Source organism: Apteryx mantelli, chromosome 3, assembly GCF_036417845.1.
Source record: "Apteryx mantelli isolate bAptMan1 chromosome 3, bAptMan1.hap1, whole genome shotgun sequence".
NCBI lineage: Eukaryota > Metazoa > Chordata > Aves > Apterygiformes > Apterygidae > Apteryx > Apteryx mantelli.
The window spans coordinates 90,059,853-90,079,481 of record NC_089980.1 but is presented as its reverse complement, the minus strand read 5'-3'; the positions used below and the strand labels follow the sequence as shown (position 1 = coordinate 90,079,481).

At 37.5% G+C, this 19,629-nt stretch overlaps 1 protein-coding gene across 4 annotated transcripts in view; it reads right to left on the bottom strand.

The window, feature by feature from the left end:
* Positions 1 to 364: 364 nt before the first annotated feature.
* Positions 365 to 19,629, bottom strand: part of PREP (prolyl endopeptidase) — a 112,083-nt gene continuing 92,818 nt past the window's right edge. For all 4 annotated transcript variants that reach the window (XM_067293920.1, XM_067293919.1, XM_067293918.1 and 1 more), the window contains 4 exons: positions 13,961 to 14,055; positions 10,816 to 10,947; positions 5,578 to 5,734; positions 365 to 3,468 (listed from right to left, as the gene is read on the bottom strand). In XM_067293920.1, the coding sequence (XP_067150021.1) occupies positions 3,174 to 3,468; positions 5,578 to 5,734; positions 10,816 to 10,947; positions 13,961 to 14,055 (679 nt within the window). In that variant the 3' untranslated portion in view covers positions 365 to 3,173. The remainder of the gene's footprint in view (positions 3,469 to 5,577; positions 5,735 to 10,815; positions 10,948 to 13,960; positions 14,056 to 19,629) is intronic.

Below are 19,629 nucleotides of genomic sequence, written 5' to 3'. Positions count from 1 at the left end.
GGTGCCAGGAACAGGTGTCTCCAAATCTGTCTGGATTTATTCTTATATTTATTCTTATATATCCAGAGACCAGCTGCTCTTGTTCTGCTCTTAGATCTTGTGGCTGTATTGCTGGAGAGGGTGCAGTACCTATTTAAAGTCAGTATCTTCTTTTGGTAGCTACCAAAATTTACATTAACTCTGATGTGAGTGAATTCAAATATCTCTTTCTGTGAAGAATATGAAGACTCTCTAAAAGAAGATGCTTTTAAAGTATTTCTGACCTTTTTCACATAAATCAATTCTGATGCCAACATATTCTCACTGGAGCGAAGGCAACCAAGATGTATATTAGTTGTGAAGAATATCAGAAGTGAGCAACATGTAAAAATTTATTCTTTTATTTCCACTTAAAAACAGATTTCAATTCATGTAACATAAGCCTCCTATACGACTTTAAAGATTTTTCTGTTTTTGGTCTTGGCACAAAACATTGGCATCAATTTTTGTAAGGAACATGATTTTTGAAAAAGCAGTTGTGAGGAGGTTACCTTGCCCTGTATCCACCTAGTGAATTCTGCTTCATGCACTGGAAATAAAAGGCACAAAATACAGAGCCTCTCCCTGAAATAGCATTTCCACTGTAGAGAAAAGAAGTTAACCTTGAAATCGGATTAACTGAGATTTCATTACGGCTTTACAGAGAAGGAATGATTTGGTTCCAAGTATATTTAATCCAAACCCTGAAAGTTTAAATCACACTATATTACAAGAGCATTACTTGCTCTGAGTAAATTACGGATTCTTTCTGGAGCCATGACCCTTTCTGTACTGAAAGGAGCAATTCAGCTAATAGGACAGCTCTACAGCATCCTTTTTGGACACCTGTATCCCCTACTTGGCATACCTGATGAAGATCAATTAAAAAGTAAAAATTAAGAGCTTGTTATGGAAACAAAATGCCTTTCTCATTGAGATAACAGCTTTCTACAAGGGATACTCTTGAATTCTTATTTTGTGAGTAGTGTCTTCAGCAAACTAGCTCCACCTTCACTACTTTTGATTGCCACTTAAGCAGAAATGTTTTCCAACTCCCCACACTATTGGTCATCTGACCTGATACTGAGTTATCCAGGGAGTTCAGCTCAGCAGAAAATGGCAGAAAAAAGTGAATTATTTTTATCCTGTGGCAGAAGCATTGCATTTGAGCAGCTGGAGAACAACAAAAAGCATTTTTAACGACAAAGACATGAAAAGATGACTGAGGAGGCTGTTTCCCAGCTTCTGCAATCCAAGGCATGGATACAATTCATGCCTGTTTCACAAAGGTCCAAAGAATGCGTTTTCCACACACACTAACCTGCAAAGCTCCTATTACTGCCCTCTAATGATATTACAGCATTCAATAAAAGGCCAGATGCGGCAACTGTGAGATACTACAAGCAAAGATGGTTTGTGTGTTTTGTTTCTGCCATTGCACGGCAGCTGTTGAAACTTCCCAGATGTCTCGGAAAACAGTTCACATCCCTTTAACTAAGGGGGGGGGCAGGGGGGTGAGAACCTGAACCCCATTTTCACAGCCTGGAGTTAAAAAACCTCTCTCCTCTCAACTCACTAGTCTGATTGTCTAATTCAATGCTGTGATAGAGCACATCAGTCCCTAAAGTACCTGAAAGAAACTGTAATGCCTGAAAGAAGCAATAATGGAATACAAACCCACCCCAGGCCACATCCAGGGTTTAGGTATGGTAATCTCTGATATTTCATAGAAAAGCAGAAATCGTTATTTTTCTCCTGAAATCAAATTATCCATTACAAGGGGCTGGGAGGAATGATTCTTCCTGGATTGTAGAGGGAATCAGCAGAAGCCCCGGAGCGTGAAAGAAACATAACGTAAATCTGGTAAAAATAAACAGCAACCTGCTCCTCTTTTAGAGGCCACTTCCTCCTCTTCCCAGGCTGAGATACTGCTTGCTTAAACATAAAACTCTGAGCTCAGAGTTAAAATACAGCCTTAGGGTCTGAGTATGAATATGACAACCATGATTCTGGAAAAGTATACTAATAGGTTATCCAATACTGAGGAAAGGCAGTGTTTTCTGGAGAGGCAACAGGACTAATAATTGGTAGAATATCTTTTTGCTTTGCAAAATCAAAAGCTAACTGCAGCACTGCACTGGAGTTTAGACAGCTTAGAAGCACATATTCACATCTACTTAATAGCTTTACAGCCTGGATGGGAAAGATGAAATGGTAGTTCAAATCCTGTGTGCCTGTCAAATCATTATGGAATCTGACTATGTGCTCTTGTTGTTCTGCAGCCAGAACTAGATTAAATATATGTTCAGATTTTGGCTTGTTAGAGAACACTCTGTCAATCAGGAAAAACTGAATTTGAACAATCTGGACTGTTTCTTTTTTACCTGTGTCTGGTCTACTGTTGAGAAATAGTTAAAGAACTAACAGCAGACAGGCAACACTATTAAGAGTATCTGTGTGATTTGACAAAGATTACAGTGAGATTCTAAGAATTTTTCAAGTTTTCTGGCCTCCAATTTTCTATTCTATGTGGAAATAAAGGAGGAAAGAGAAAACTGGTGACACTTGGAAACCTCTTTGGAAAGAAAAAACAATTTAGCAACATCATTATTACAGACTGTAATATACTGTCATGAACAACATGAAATATAAGCTTTTTAATAATATTTGACTTAATTACTCAGATTACCTACTCTTCAGTATTTCATGGTTATCACTGAACCTTTTCAATTTATATTCTTAAATAAATTACTGTGTAAATAAAGTATGCTCAGAGTATGGGGACAGTACTTACATTTAATTACAGATGTTCTGGATATATTTATAGGTGCAAAATACATTAAAATTGCTTACATGAAATAAGCCCAACTAGCACTAAACCCTGGAATCTAAATGTTCACAACAGCATTGACAGTAGCTCAGCTATTTATTTGAACATGCTATTTAAAATGTATGTCGGAACGCAGTAGAAAAGAAATTCAAAGAAATGCTAAAAAGAGGGAAACACAGAAGATCAAAACTCCATAGCAGGTTGGATCAATAAAATATTAAACTGCAGTTCTTAAATGTAAGTACTACACCAAGTAGTAGTCTGGTTGGTCTTAAATGGTCTTAAAGCCCTTGTTTTCTAAAAGAGACTGTAACAAGCATTTTGCCTATTCAATCCAATCAAGATTTAGGCATCGTGCTACAAAAGCAAACATATCTGACACCTCTTCTATAACTTTAGCAGTTGGCTTTCCTGCTCCGTGCCCAGCCTTGGTGTCAACGTGGATGAGAAGTGGATTGGTTTGTTTACGGCTTCGGCCCACGACATACTGCAGAGTAGCAATAAATTTCAGTGAATGCAGAGGGACCACACGATCATCATGGTCGGCTGTGAGAAGCAGTGTAGAGGGATACTGGATGCCATCTTCTTCTGGTAGTTTGATATTGTGAAGTGGAGAGTACCTGAGAAGAATACACAAATATTCACATATTTTTTCCCCAAGGTTCAACCAGAAGGCCATCTCATATTGAAATCATTACAGTGGCATCTGATAGCACTTAGAATATTACAATTCTCAGTTGCAAAAATCAGTATGGCACTACTGGCTACTGATGCATGATAGTGGCTACAGTTCTCTGGCTCTCCAATGTGAAGCAAGTACATATCATTAATTTTGGAGAGGCATACGCAGACATCTCACAGCAATACCAAAAATATCAGCAATGGGTATCAGGGAAAACTACAGCAGAAGCTGTGAAGTTCACTGCAGGATCCATGCTGCTGGAAATGGGGAAATCAGTCATTTTTCCAGCGTACACACACAGCCCAGGTCTATGGCTTCTATGGCATGTGGATGGCTTCTTTGCATGAAAATTTGGAAATAGTCTCTGATAGTAAGCTGCAAGTGGTGCAGAGTTATTAAATTTGGTCCCTCCAATGTTCAGACCCCTTTTGAACATGGATGCACTCTGAGGAGTAGGAAACAGAGAGAAGAACTGTAAGTACATGTTTCCATACAGGAAACAGAGAGGAGAACTGTAAGTTTTCCTGCTTTCAATGGATGACTTTGATTCACATTTCTTGAACAATGAATGATCTAACTTACAAAATTTGCTTTCCTTGCAGAAATATTTACATCTCTTCACTACAATAACATAACATAAAAGATGTATCTACATATCTCAAACCAAATACTTTCTGGCATCAGAAATGAATGTAATAGTAAGTCTTAAAGAATTCTATCTAACAATTTCATATATCACTCAGGCAAAGCAACACCTAGAAAGAATGCTGCATTCCTTAAATCAAGAGTAGGATATTATTTTTTTCCTATCTCATGACAGGAAATACAGAAGGGAATTTTGCTTTATTTTTGAATTAATTTCACACCTGGAGGAGTATCCATTAAGTAAGTCCAAATTATTTTTATGAACATGTAACAATGTTTCAATGTTTAATCTAATAGATTTCTAACTTCCTTATTTTCATCTAAGGAACAATGGGAGTGAATTTGTAGAGCTATGATTTGTTTTGAAAAAAGTTAAATAATGGTCAGTACAGAGCACTCTATTTTTAGGATATTTGTAATGACAGCATCTAAGCAATAGTATATAGTATCTTGCTACATTTGATAAGAAATTGCCTGTTGTTTAACAGGAGGCAAAGCAGCTTAAACGAATTTTCCCATCTGGAAAAAAAGAAATAATTCAGGTATTGCCATAAAAGTTTCTAACATTACAGATTGAGATTTTGGGAGACCTACAGTAAGCATGTACATAAGTAGGTATAAAGTGACTCCCTTTTACAGAAGCATTTTTCCTACTAACAGAATGAATTTAAAATTTTGCTTCTGCTTCCCCCCTTCAGAATATCTGAAGTTGCATATGGGCAGGCAAGTTTCACAGCCAAAATTATGAAGATCATTTGGATCAGTTTTGTAACAGTTAATCTTTTTTGGAGAGCTATTAACAAAAGATGAAATATAAAATTTCTGAATTTTTGAAATGATGGCACTTATTCTAACACACTCATCATTAGCCTTATCCAATATGCAGCCCATTTCTGCTCTCACACAGCTCTCTCCCTCTGTTTTTTTTTTTTTTTAAAGAATATTTCCAGGCCTCTCAGCAAGAAGTTAAGAACTGAATTAATATCCTGTTGTGGTCTACTCCCATTCAATTCACATAAATAAATCCTATACACATTGTGTAATTCACAGTGGTGATCGTCTCTCCCCCACTGTAAAAAATGCAGTTTGTGCAGTGGTTCACTGGAGAGTATTCTGTTTTGACAGCCTACCAAAAAAAGGAGTCATAATTCAGAAAAGAAAATCTCACAAGTTGTTAAAACTGTTAGTAGAACATGGTCTTTGAAAATATGACCAGCTGACTCAACGGGGTTTTGAAGACAATCTTTTGTGCAAAACTGACTTGTAAGGAAATTCTGAACCCCCCAAACCCAGTGTGAGAAAGGATGAAATAGTTCTTAGAATAGCTATTAATTATGAAAACTTAAAACTATTGAGCAGACCATGCATTTTGACAACCACAAAAATACCAAAAGGCACTTACTTGCAAAGCCATTCAAACTGCTCTTTACAGTCAGAGCAACCGTAGTCAGTAGTCCAAGCATGACCAATGGTGTACTTGTGGAACTTGAGCATATCCATCACTCCCACTTGGGCAATAGCACAGCCAAACAGGTCAGGGCGCTGATTAGCACAGGCAGCTTCAACAGGGAAACAGCTCTATTAGTATTCATACTGAAAAGAATGAAGTTCAGTAGTGAAAGGTCCACTACCAACAAACTCATGTCAGCCCAACTTTCATAAAGCTGCTTTTTATAAACTGTTTTTTACAAAACATGTAAAATTGTCAAGTTAAAACAATGAAGTAAGAAATATAGATTCCCGTATAATGTCCGAAGCCAAAAACTTCAGTATAAAATGTCTGACATAAAACCAATTGCACTTAGAGAAGACTTGCAATGAATATGAAGTCAAACAGACTTTGAAGCAAAACTGAAAGCAAATATACAAACAGATAAAAACTGTAACTCCCAAAGATGGTATTTTCAAAACAGCAGAAGAGTTATTTCCCTGATCTCTAGGCACCAAACACACAGCACTTTGAAAATCGCCTTCCAAACTAGCAAATTGGGTTGAAAGGAGACATGCACTTTAAAAAAAGTCTACTGTTTTAAATATATGAGCTTTTGGACTACTGAACTGATCCTTTCTAAACTGTTTACTTTCTAAACTTCTAATGCTAGTGTCAACAAAGAAAAGGGCATTAAGGAGCAATAAACCTCTATTTGTAGATGAAAGTTTTCTTCCATAATTACTATGTAAATCCAAATGAAAAACATTTCCCTGTTTTTTCAGATCTTTTCTAGTCAAAGAGGTCTGATAAAAAAAAGGGGGTAATTGCTTTAAGAGTAATGCTTGCCTCATATTATAAAAATAACCACATTTGCCCATCTAGCTCAGTGTTCAATTTACAAGGTGGCTACTGGCAGATGCCTTGGGAAAAAGTGTAACAAAGAAAGCAAATACTGAATGATATTTCCTGTTCCTTTGCCACGTTTGTGCAACTAGTTGTTTAGGTTTTCCCTGAGCTGGAGATTATCCCCAGCCATCCTGTTAAACAGCCATCAAAGCACATATCCTCATAAATGTGCATATTCCCTTTCTTAATGTTTATTCATCTAGCCTTCATGATATCCTGTGGCAACAGTTCTTCGATTCCAATTTCTGTTGTTTGATTTAAATCAGTTGCCTTGTGATTTTACAAATTCCCCGTTGTTGTAGCATGAGAAAAAATGAATAATCATTCTTCATTCAGCTTTCTCATTCCATTATTAATTATTATAAATTCCCCAGATTGGTTAACTTTTTCCCAAGCTAAGAGTTGCAGTTTCTTTGTCTGTCTTCAAAGGGAAGTTATTTCATGTCTCTGATCCTTCCTGTCATCTCTTTATCTTTTCTTGTTCTACTATAACTTTTTTGGAAGTGGAAACTAGAACTCCATGTATAATATTCAAGATGTCCATGCATCAGGATCTTAAATAGAGGCTTAAATGTATGATTTTCTTTTGGTGTTTATTCTTTCCTAATCATATTTAGTATTCTGCCACTGAGTAAGGCACTGAGATTTTCAGATAACTTCCACAGTGAATTCCAGAATCTCTTTCTCAATTCAGAGCCCATCACTATGCATCCACACCTAGGTAAACTCTTTCCCAAATTCTCTATTCTTCTGATTCTCCAATCTTCTCCACTGTGAAAATGGATAATTTATTCCCACTCTTTGCTTCCTGCTAACCAGGATATAGCTACAACGTGAGCTTACTTCCAGCTCAAAAAGAACTTTCCTGCACAGCTTTGTGTGAGGGACCTCGTAAAAAAACTTTCAGAAATCCAAGAATAACTCCTTAACTAGATCACTGTTTCAAGCACCATACTCTGATTCCTTCAAATAGTTCTAACAGATTTGCAAGCCTCAGTGTCAGTCTGCAAGATTCTTCCTTATGTGTCAGCTATTACTTACTGGTTTCAATTGGTCTGCCCATCAGAGAAGTCAGATTTACTGATCTGCACTTCGTGGATCACCGTGAACCGTTTTAAAAACTGGCATTGCAATTGCCCCCTTCTGTTCCTCAGATATTCAGGCTTAGTAGTCTGCAATTTCATACTGGAATTAATTTAGGATCTTGTGTGTGCACCAGCTGGTCCTGGCAAGCCAGTACTTTTCGTTTGATTGATCTATTCCAAAAACTTTTCAACTGATGCTTCAGCTTGAGGCAGCTCCTCAGAGCAATCGCGATAGAGACTCTGGTGTAGGGAACTCCCCAAGCTCCTCAGGAGGGAACATCAATACATATAAGCCATTTAGTCCTCCTGCTCTGCCATTATCTTTCTTTAGTGCTCCTTTTACACCTCACTAACCTATAAGACCCACAGATTCTCTCGCCAGCTTCCTGCTTCTAACGTGCATAAAAAATTCTTATCGCTAATCTTTATGCTGTTAGCAATTTGCTCATCAATCTTCTGTGGTCTGTCAGTCCCTGTCAGAGTTTATGCTCTGTCCTATTTCTTCACTTGCATGTGTTTTCTGTTTCTTGAAGGATGTTTTATGTCTGTCACCTCTGATATACAACTATGCTGATTTTTCCTGGGTCCTTTCTGAGTAATTTTCATAAGTAATATACATATATGGGGTCTTCAATAGTTGCCACCTAAAAGCACTTTACCCTTTTAACTGAACCTTTTGATTAGATCCCTCCTTTTCATGTTACTTCCCTTCTTGAACATAAATGTTATTCTGGTAGGGCAAAAAAGCCGAAACAACTATCATAACACTGAATTTTAGTACTCTTCATTACACAGTGTATCTTCAAGACTTGAACTATCTGCTGCTCAGGATTATATCAAGAATTGCTGTGTCTAGTTCTCTGAATAGTTACTTCAGTAAGAAATTACTTATGGAGGCACTTACCAGTTCTCATTGCATCTCTTTAATTAACCATAATACTTAACTATATGCATTAATAAACTGCAACTTGGTATGACAATTATTATTATTTTTTTTTAACAAAATCAGTACAAAGATAAAATTTCAAAACCTCAGAACTGTTTGCCTAAGCAAACACAAGAGGTCAAACACTGCATTTGCATGAAGGAGGCTTTCACCTCACAGCTGTGCTGCCCTACTAAGCTTTAGGATCCCACTCTGCAGGACAAGGAGGTCTTGTTTTGCAGTTAAATGAGTCAGGAGGCCAGAGCTCTGCACTCCTCAGAGTCACCTCCTGTTAATTAGACTAAAAGGAAACAGTATTTTGGAAGAATGACAATACCCTTCCTTATCAGTTTTTTCTTCAATAAATGTAGAGTAAGAAAATCTGGCACTGGGTCATTACATCTAAAGCATCAGTAACGCTCTCTAGTGTTATATGAACAGCTATTCACTCTTGAGAATTTAGTTCTGCTTTGAAGAAAAATTACTTATAAACATTTCCAGCAGTCACTTAGTTTTATCCAGGCAAGGAAAACCCTTATGTGGCTCATGAAGCATGAGGAAATCCAGCTGGATTGCAGTCAATCTGCAATTGCGAGGGAAGGTTTCTAACAATCATTTTTTCACAGCAATGAGGTCTGGCTTCATCACACCTGTTTTGTTCTGGAATGAGCTGCTCTCTGCAGATGCCACTTGCTTTCGCTTACCTAAAGGAGCCCAGCTGACTAGTTCAGGCAGACACACAGGTTTTTTGATGACTCAACATGGGCAGGGTAAATCCCATCCTGACTGAAACTAAAATCCAAGTAAGCATAAAATACTATTTTCAGAAGCTATGTAACAACTGTATTGAAGTTGAAAGTTTAACTGAATTTTCAAATAGATATTTATGCCCACATAGAACAGACTTGTTCTGTGCTTGCACTCAGTGATGTGCAGACCCTTTAACCCTGTATATATTCATCCATTTCTATTTGTGCGCTTATTTACAAATACCTCTTGCCATCTGTAACTGAGAAGTATATATGCAGAAACCAAAAAAAAACCCAAAACTTTACATGTACTCTAAGATGTTATTTATCTTCAAAACAGATGTTTTCTTTAAATAAGAATGTAAGAATGGCCAAGCTGGCTCAGACAAAAGATCTGTGTAACTCCAAATCCTGTTTCCTATACTAGATGCTAGTTCACTTAAAAAAAAAAAATTAATAAGGCCAGTAGTCAAGAGGAGATAATTAGAGAAGAGTATAAAAAGCAGAGCATCCACAGGGTGATTCTAGAAAATCTGCTGATTTTTTATAAATCAGTGGTTTGTAAACTTTAAATATGCTTTTCTTCTTCTCACTTCATTAGCTTGATTCTGCAGCACTGTCACATGTTTTTCATGTTGTTTTAAACAAATCCAAACAAACTTGAATATTATTCATTATGCTTCCCTCTCCTTTCAAGAATGAATAAACTCCCCCATCCTGCTTTTTCTTCTACTATCTTTAGATAGGGGGATTTAATCAGAGACAAATTTTGTAGCTCTTTAAGTACTGGTTAGACTATGAGATTGTTTTGTGACAAGCTTTTCTGTTTAAGAAGAGGCTATTATTTTCCCTGCATTTAGGACCAGACCAGTGAATTATAGGTGAATAAGATGCATCTGTGACAATGTAACAAAGCTCATGGCTTTTTCAAGTAGCTGCACTTACTTTTTTGCATTTCTCACCAGAGACATTCATGGTTTTATTTGTAGTCATGTTTTAACTCTATAAATGAAATTTATTACTTATGCCTGTACAAAGGCCTTAAATGCTGAATTACCATGTTTTCATTTTCCCTCTGTGAATGAGAATGCATAACTACAGAGAGACTGAATGAGAAACTGACGAAGGACTGCAGAATGTGGAGCTCTGGCTTACACGACAGACCATACAATGTCTCCTGGTGCTATATAAAACATTTCTTGTTATTCAATTATTTTTTTGTAGCCTTAAGAAAGAAAAAGTAAAAACAATTTTTTTTAAAGTATTCTTAACTATTGTGTGACTCTAACACAGGGTTAGCTCTAGCACACAAATCAGGACAGTAATTATAAATATGGCTTTTAACAGTCAGCACTTGCTAAAAACTGCAATATCCCAGTGCCCTATGCAAACAGCAAATGAAGTAGAACTGTATATAACATTTGGTTTATCTTAATGCAATGACATTCTGGCAACTTTTGGAAAGAGGATCTCATACATCTTTTGCCTGGTTACTTTGATAAACTCCAGCACCAAACCCAGGAAAGGTACAAGAAATTCTTACCCACTAAGAGGCCTCCATTTGAGCCGCCATTAATAGTCAGCTTCTTTGGAGATGTGTAGCCCTCTTTGATAAGGTACTTGGCAGCGCACTGGAAGTCATCAAAGCAATTTTGTTTGTTGGCCAAGATACCACCTAGTACACAAACAAAACAAATCCGTTGATTCCATAAAATCCATTTGAGTAAGACGTGTTCAGAAATACCCGGGAACAATTCCAGTTTCATGAACATTTTAATAATTGATGCAGCTGAGAAAGATAGCAAAAATGAGGTTCTTTCAACACAGAGGGTCTTAAGATGATTCTGTCGATAGCTCTAATGCTTTCAAAAACTCTGAATAATACATACCTATACTGTGGAGTGAGTGCCAGGTAATGTTCCTAACCAGTAAAATTTCAGCTAAAAGCTTTGCATTGCAAAATATATACAAAATAACCACATGCACTCCACTGAAGGCTTGATCTAATGGGACTTTAACAACATTAAATTCAGTGATGGTTTCTTAAAACAAGAAAGCTTCAAATTTCCTTCTGTATAAAATAAGCGCTTACAATTTCCTGGACACAGGATGTGTGGGTGGTAATTTACCTTTTTTCTATTATTTGTGTTCAACTTGGATGATATATAGCTATTGTCAAAAAAGGGACTTTAGAGTCACATCTTCTTTTGAAATTTTATTAAAAAACTACCAATATCAAAATGTTTAAGTTAAAATGGTGCAATCCTGTTAAACAAAAGTCCAAACACAATCAGATGTAAGGGGAAATAACTCATGATGGAAAATGTAGGTATAGATGATATAAAAGGTACAATTTCTAGGTCTCAACAAAAATTTTTGCAGGGTAGGACTGAGAAGAGAAAAGATGATCTTGCCCTAAAATCTTTCTACTATTTGAGCAGAAGAATATCAATCCAGAGCATTCAGTTGACCAAATCTCACAGTATCACAATCCATCTTCTTTAGAGGCCTGTTTGGTAAGAGACTGTAAAAATAGCTTCTCCTCAAAGGTTACACATTCTACCCTAGACCTGGTATGGTGAGTTCTTTCTCAGGCAATTAAATGCTAGCAAGAAATAGGAATTGGGAAGAAAATCCCAGTGTTCCTGTAGCAAAGGCTGTAGTCCAGCTCAGTGTGCGTGTGTGTGTAGACATCTGGGGGAAGCGGAACTCAACTCCCTTTCACTTTGTTTAAAAGCTGGGTCTTTAGTCCAAGCTGATTGTCTAGGCTCTCACTGCAGGAACATCCAGGACAATTAATTCCATCCTAAAATAAGAGGGATGAATTATCATCCAGAGGTGTCTCTTCATCTCTATTGTCCATTCAGTGAACGTAAACACCCAGCTTATACAGGATGCTTCATGTTTAGGTTGCTAAGGTTAGATAAGATGACTCCAACCTTTAGTTGTACACATCTCCTTGCAGAACTGGGATCACTGATTTTTTTTTTTTTAATAGATACACATAATTCTCACATTAAAAAAGACCACCAAAGAAAGACATGTTGGGAAAATTAAAATATCTTCAAAAGTGCGTCAGCGAAGGATAAAAATTGAAGAGAAGAACTGAAGAAAATTGAAAAACTGAAGAGAAAATAAAATTGAAGAGAAATCTTACTCTTTGCTCAAAGTTCTGGTCTGGGGTAAGGTCAGAATCCTACCTATACAATTAGGTTGCAAATCTAAGTAAACAGACTTCTGTAGTTGCTTCTAGAATTAACAAAGAACAGATACATATCTAATTATGTAACTGCAATAAAGGACTCAGGTCAAAATTAAACAGGAAATAGGTAAACTAAAGAAGCATTATTATATTAAGATAAATTTTATTAAAACTTATTACAAACCAACAGGCAAATTAAAATTAATAAAGGATGCAAGGATACTTTGTCTTCAGCAATAATATTCTGTATCTGTGAGCATATGTGGCTTCTATTTATGAAATCATTAGATCTTTAACTCAATTGTGAGGAAATGACCCAGACAAAAGAGTTAGAGCAGATGAAATGGTAATATCAAGCTGTAAAGATCTGGGAATTACATTTTGTTTAATAAAAAGTTATAACGAAGTACTCTGATTGCAAATTGCTGTATCATAACCACTACTGTTCTGGCGCATTCACCCTGCTGACAACTTCTCTAGCAACTTATCCACCAAACTCTGGAAATGAGAGTAAAACATCATCATTAAATAATGATGGATGTGTTACTGAGCTTAGTGTGACTCTCTCCAGCTTTTTCCTCTGGTGAAGGAATGCAGAAAATTGTCAGCAATAAGGCAAGTCAACATAGGCAATAAAAGAATCAGAACAAGGACTGGAAGGGGAAAGACTGGAGAGAAATATATCAAAGATACTGAGAAAAGGGGAAAAGACATGGACAAAATTTTGTGGGGAGTTTCCTTGCAGCATCAGTCAGTCAACTAAAAAAAAAAAAGAGGATAAAATGCTTGCCTACAGCAAGCTGGACCTCCTAAGATCGTGTGGAGTGGATGACATGGCATTTTTTGTGTGATACTGCAAGAGTCTAAGCAGGCAATGGTGATGCCTCGTGGGGATCTAGAATTGTGGGGTCAGCTCTCAAAAGCAGAGGACTAGATTTAGGATCTGTAGCCCAAGTACCTAAAGACCTTAACATAGGGCAATGTCTGGATGTAGTTTAGATATCACATTTAAAACAGGTAAAGCCCTGATGACAAACTGGGAGTTGCAAATATGTGGGCACAACTGGATTCTGCCATACATGCATCTGCAAATAATAAAAGTAGTATGTGAAAGAAGCACAGGGCTCCTGCAGTATAGAGACATTTTTGGAAAATTGTTCAAGATAAATAACTGCGTTTTCAAAGCCTGAAAGTCCAGGAACTTGATCTTGTTTTGAAAAAAGGTAATAATTTTCCTGAAAAACATTGTATTTGTGCAGAACAGGACTTTTAAAGTAGGCTGCAAAAACTGAAACAATCTAACTGTAACTCTCAGATAACAATGGGTGAGCTGCAGATTAAATATTATGAGCAAGAAAAAAATGGACTTTCCTACATGAATAAATACAAGGCAAAAGAAGATGTGTGTATGGAAGAGGGAGTGAGAGAAAATGTTGTTGTCAGCTTCACTGCCTGTAGTTTTGTTCCTGTACTTGGACTGATTTACCTTTGTGCCAAGTCTCTCCATATTCACCACCGCCCCTGATGTTAGCCACCGCCAGAACACCCCCGAGGTTTCGCACAAAAATAAGTCTTGATACACTGAAAAATCAAACAGATAAAAGATTATTTTAAATTTCCAACTGCTTATACCTCTACCACCCTTACAAAAATACTTTGAGGGAAAGATCTGTTCCAATATCTATGACAAAATCAGGAATGAGGTCCTCCCTTAATGGCAAACCCAAGTAGCCAGGCTTTTTTTTAATGATTATCCATGGAAATGAAACCCTCTGGAGAGGAACCAGTGCTGTTCCATGCTTCTTGCTTTAGTTCTGCACTTTGGAGGCCAGTGCAGGACAAAAGATGCCCAGGACATATCACTATTCTTTGACCATCTTTGAAGCCTCCAGTGTGGGAAATAAAGCCATGCAGTACAACTGGACGTCCGCAGCTTTCTGAACTGTTCCTCCTCTGCTTTTTCAGCGAAGGGAAGGTTTAGCCCTTAGAAAGCAAAGAATTAAGATATAAGATCAGCACTTGATCTTTGTTTATGAGCAGGTGTTTTCAACTTTTGCTTAATGTAATTTTTCTTTGACCTTTATAAAACTGTATTTGCAAATAAAACCTCTGTTTCTGTCACTGGTTTGTGCTAGGGTCTGCTGTCAAGTTCTGGTCAATCCCCTTTTCATTTGTTTTCCACTTACATTATTAAATACAAAATAGATCATAAAAGCTTAAATCACAAGTTTTGCCTTCCCTAGTATTTCCAGAACCTAGATGAAAGCTAAAGTAATACAGATGTTTTAATGTCAGATTACAAAGATACCGAAGGTATTACTATCCTTTTAAAAGGGATTAAAGTAATTTAAATTATATTTAACAATTAAGAAGAGAACTAGATCCCTGATCCATTAAGGAAATAGTGTAACATAGCAGAAGCTCCAGATGACAAACCACACATATGCTAAGGAGAACAGTAAAATATTCAAAATTAAACACAAAAAGCTTTTTCTTCTCTCTAGTAGCTAGGTTTAAATTTTTTATCTACTTGAAACCTTTGCTCATGCAAGGAACCACTGCCTGCAGAAATTAATCCTATTCAATCACAAGAATAAGGGTTGGGCCTTTATACCTTTAAGTTCCCATACTACTTATCAGAAATGTCTTGGAAGATGCTAGTCTTACAGTGCATCCATCTGTAATTTGTATGTAGTATCAAAGCAAGTAAATTTTTCATAGCTCTCAAAGCAATTATGTATGTACTGTCACATTTTCTTGACAGATAAACCAAGGCTTAAGGAAACAAAAGAAAAGCAGAAGGATAACTGAAGAGATTTCTGTATTTTCATAACCCATCAAAGGAAAAGTCTTCCACTTGGGCTGGTTAACAGTAGCGATCAGGCAGTTCAGGAGCTTTGCTTCTGTAAAGTCAATTCTGAAGTTTGTCACTGTGAATTGTATTTTTCCTTAGATCTCTGTGATACGCTGATCAGATGCAAGATTGATATTCTAGACGCACACTGTGCAAAGGGTCAGAGAATATTAGTCTGTCAAACTCTAGGATGCCTAATTTCTACAGCCTGATACATTGCTGATGTGGAGTAGCCTGACAGCAGGTTGCCCCAAGAGATTATGGCTTCTTAAATTTTGGTGTGTTAGAGACACAAAACCTCCCAGGATATTCTGCACTACTTTTCACTCTCTCTGTCCCTCACAAAATCAATAGAGAGACTTTTTGGTCCAAACTTACTTGATCTGCTAATAATCAAAGATAGCAATTACAGGAATTGCAGGTAAGGCATGAGTTTACTACCCAAATATATTACCCAAGAATATTTAAATAATAAAAATCCCGAAACAAAGTCCATCCTCTTCTACCCTCTGAAAGAAACTGTGTTTATTTGAGGAACCTGCATATTTAACCAAAGCATATATGAGCAACACGAAACCAAACTCCTGAGTTCATTCTGCCCGCGACCTCCTCTAACAAAGATGCTATCTTGATGATAATTTTCAGAGATTTTAAGTGACTTAGAATCTCATAAGATACTTTATTTCAGAAGAGTTCCCACTGCAGTCACTCTTATTACAGGAGGCTAGTCCCCATTTCCCTGAGCGAATGCTCTTTCTGTTGCACATACCCTCAGTGGGATTCAGTAACAGTGGATAAACCCCACAGTTTGGTAACAATCATTATATTGCCTTAATTGTAAGCAAGCATACTTAGTTTATCTGTGCTTACTTTCAGCAACACTACTGGGATTTAGGCACTGCTGAAAATGTTACCCCATCATGTGCATCTAGTAATGTCACTGCAAATGACTATTAATTAAGGGCTAGGCTATGCCACTTGGGTATGGGCAGTAGTAAAGTGAGGCTGGATCCTAATCTGACCGACGTTTTGAGGTGAATCAGCCAAGAATTTACCGTGAGCTCTCCAAAAGTGCTTTTTAAATCCAAGGAACCGGGTTTTATTAGAACATAATCTGGACTCGTTAACTTTTAAAAAGTGAAAATTCCAATTGATCAGACAGCACAAAACACAAGGTTCATACACAACTCTGCTACTGCCTACTGTGTTCTTCCAGGGGGGTTCCTGCTTCCAGGTTTAATTTAATTTCAAGTCAGCTTGGTGGCTGAGTCACAGCAAACTCTGCCCAGTTCCCTCAGATGCCCAGAAAATGCCTTGTTATGTATGGGAAAATCTGGTTCCCTGCTCTTCCCAAAAGTCTCAAAGTCTCTTTTGCTTTTTCTCATCTGCCCTATTTTTCCTTCTCTCCCAGGAGCAGGATAAAGAAAAAGAGTAAAGAAAAGGGCAACAGGGTCAGGAAGGAGCCAGTGCAGGGAGGGGAAGATAACTCCTTCCCTGGAGAACTCTTTCCTGACCCTTTCACTCTTTTCTTAAGGAGCATAACACACAAATCGGGAACAAAGAAAACAGGTATTATTTGTTGCATTATAGAGCAGTGTGAGGAGCTGTGCTTCAGGGAGCACGATTTTTTCCCAGAATTACTCATCTGCTGTCAAGTATTACAGCTGACGGCTGTAGCTTTCTTCTTGGGAGAGATGTTGGTTAGTGCATTGGTGGCAAAAAATACCTGAGTGACTGGCCTTGGTTGCTTTCTTGGCTCTTGTGGAGCAGGATAGAGTGGTAACAGAGTAACAGAAAAGAGTAATCTTGCACTCTGCACCAGTGGTTGCTATTTTGCCTGACTTTTTTGCGGGCTTACAGTCTTTCCTGCACCACGTCCTTGCATAATGACTTGGTGGAATCTGGCCCTGTAGCAGTAAAATATGATTTCACAGTCTGCTACACAATCAATTGTATTTCAGGACGCATTAGAAATTACTTCTATTGTACCTACATAGGCACACACAGAACAATAGAGAGAAACATGTTGTTTCCCATAGGATAATTAACAGAATCCGAGGCATTATTGGTGCATTTTCAATAGTGTTTCACCAGAAGCTCTGCCAAGCCATGGGTGTGAATTCCATCAATTTTAGCTTGCACTCACTGTGCAGTGTGTATAATTAATGACAGTGCTCTAGTGTGCACTATACTAGAAATACTACCAAATATAGCTGTTTGGTCCAGAGGAACATATAAAAGATGTATGCCTGCATTCAAAAATAAAGCACTACTGTAACTGCTTTAATGACTTATCATGACTTAGGTTATCATTCATCTTTTAGTTCTTTCTGGATCGTCTTACCTGTTGATTTGTTTCTAATGCATTCATGGAAAAAAGATTTTATATTTTGTGTTAGCAAATAAATAAAAAGCAACATCAGTTTCTGAATTAAGAAGAAATATGCTTCCCAAGCCACTGAAATGGCTCATATTAACGGGTACAAAATATCAGCTAGGGAACATTTTACTGACTTGAAGAAATACAGAACAGAATCACTGGAAAGGAGAAGTGGAACACTTTGTGAAAAATTAGAAGAGGTTTAAGTTCAAATAAAAATCAGGACTATTTATCCAAGAACAGAGTGGAGGTTGGGATTGTTTTTGTTTGTTTAAGATAAGCAGGCTGCTGTACTGCTCAGTCGCATTTCAGTAGCTATGTCTCAGCTCAAGATCAGGTGAACCACGTGGCAGGTCCCAGCTTTGACCATCCTGTGGCTCCCTTCCAGCCCTTGTGCCTATATGTTTGTCTATAGAAAACGACAGAATCGTGGTGTTTGACCGCGGCTGGGGCAGTACTTGGACCTGGGAACTACTTGTGGAGTACAGCAGTATATACTCCACAGGGACCTAGTCAAAGACTACTTGAATCTCCAGCCTATTGTAGGTAACTGGGGAGCCGGGAGTTCTGCCCTTCTGGATAACTACCCTGTTACAATTTTCCTTCCTTGACCTTGTGTGCCTACTTTTGGAATACACTGCCCCACCAAGTATACATTTCTTCGAGTTTATTAACCATAAAGATGCATTCCAAGGCTTTGGCTTGGGCAGAAAGACTGAGGAGGGATATATGGATATCACAGAGAGAGAATGAGGAGGGGGGTGCAGACAGTCTATGTGTTATTTATGTTGTCAGTGGGATACTGCATTTTGATCTGGAGGTGACTGATAGTGCGTCTGTGTATTTATTTTTAAGGGACTGTTACAGACTCATGTTCTTATTTTATGAACAGTATAATATGGATCCAAGCAGCCACTTGCAGAGCTTACTGCTCCCTCCTCCCATCTTTCCTTTTTCTGGCTATCAGCAGCACCCTCCTGCTGTCTGTGTTGGCTCTGATGCTTGTTGGATTCCTGTGAGGGTCAATTTTTGACTTGACAAAATGGCAGGAAGCTACCCTGTCCTTTTTGCTGGGATATTTTTCTGCCATTTTTGTGAGTTAAATCAGCATAACAAAGGTTCCAGCAAGCAGTAAGGCCAGTGGAAGGGAAGTGGAAGGAGGGATCATGAGACACCTTTTTCTCCTTTTGCCAGCAGCCAGTTCTTGTGTCCTCTGTGCAGTATGTGAAATTTTATCCTAAATCAATGGATACATGATATTTACTTTAAAAAAGAAAATGTGGTGTGTTTTATCACAGTTTTTGGCATTGACAATAAACTGTAATAAATCAGTGCTTGAGCCTAATCTAAAAAGGAATTTAAAAACTATTCTGGTTATATAATCGTGTCTCACAGAACCACAGGAAATTAAAAATGTAGCTTTATAAGGAGGATGAAAAACTTTCAAATAATCATAGGATGCAGGAAGGGAGGTCCATTGTTAGACAAGGTATTTGCTACAGAGGACCACATACTGTAAATGCTACTTAGAAATATAATCACAGTGACCTGGAAGAGCAAGTGCTACAAAGGATTTCTTGAAATGTGCTGACTCTAAAGCAAACTGATAGCATGCATACTTAATAGGCTGGTTAAATAATAGATTATTTTTGTGTTGGTGAGCTGCTCTTCTACTATCTGAAGAACAGCTCTCCATTCTGTCCTTTGTATTTCTGTTTTCCTGTCTTGTCTAGGAATATTTGCTATATATTAAAGCTCTAAGACAATCAGTGTAACTTTTGGTTAAGTCTATTCAAATTCCATTGCTAAGGAAATAAGCCTTTGCTTTTAAGAGACAATCTATTGAATAAAGTTTATGGTTTTTGAGGACTGTTTTGCACATGGCATTTTTGGTTTATAATGCATTGCTTTGTATATGCAG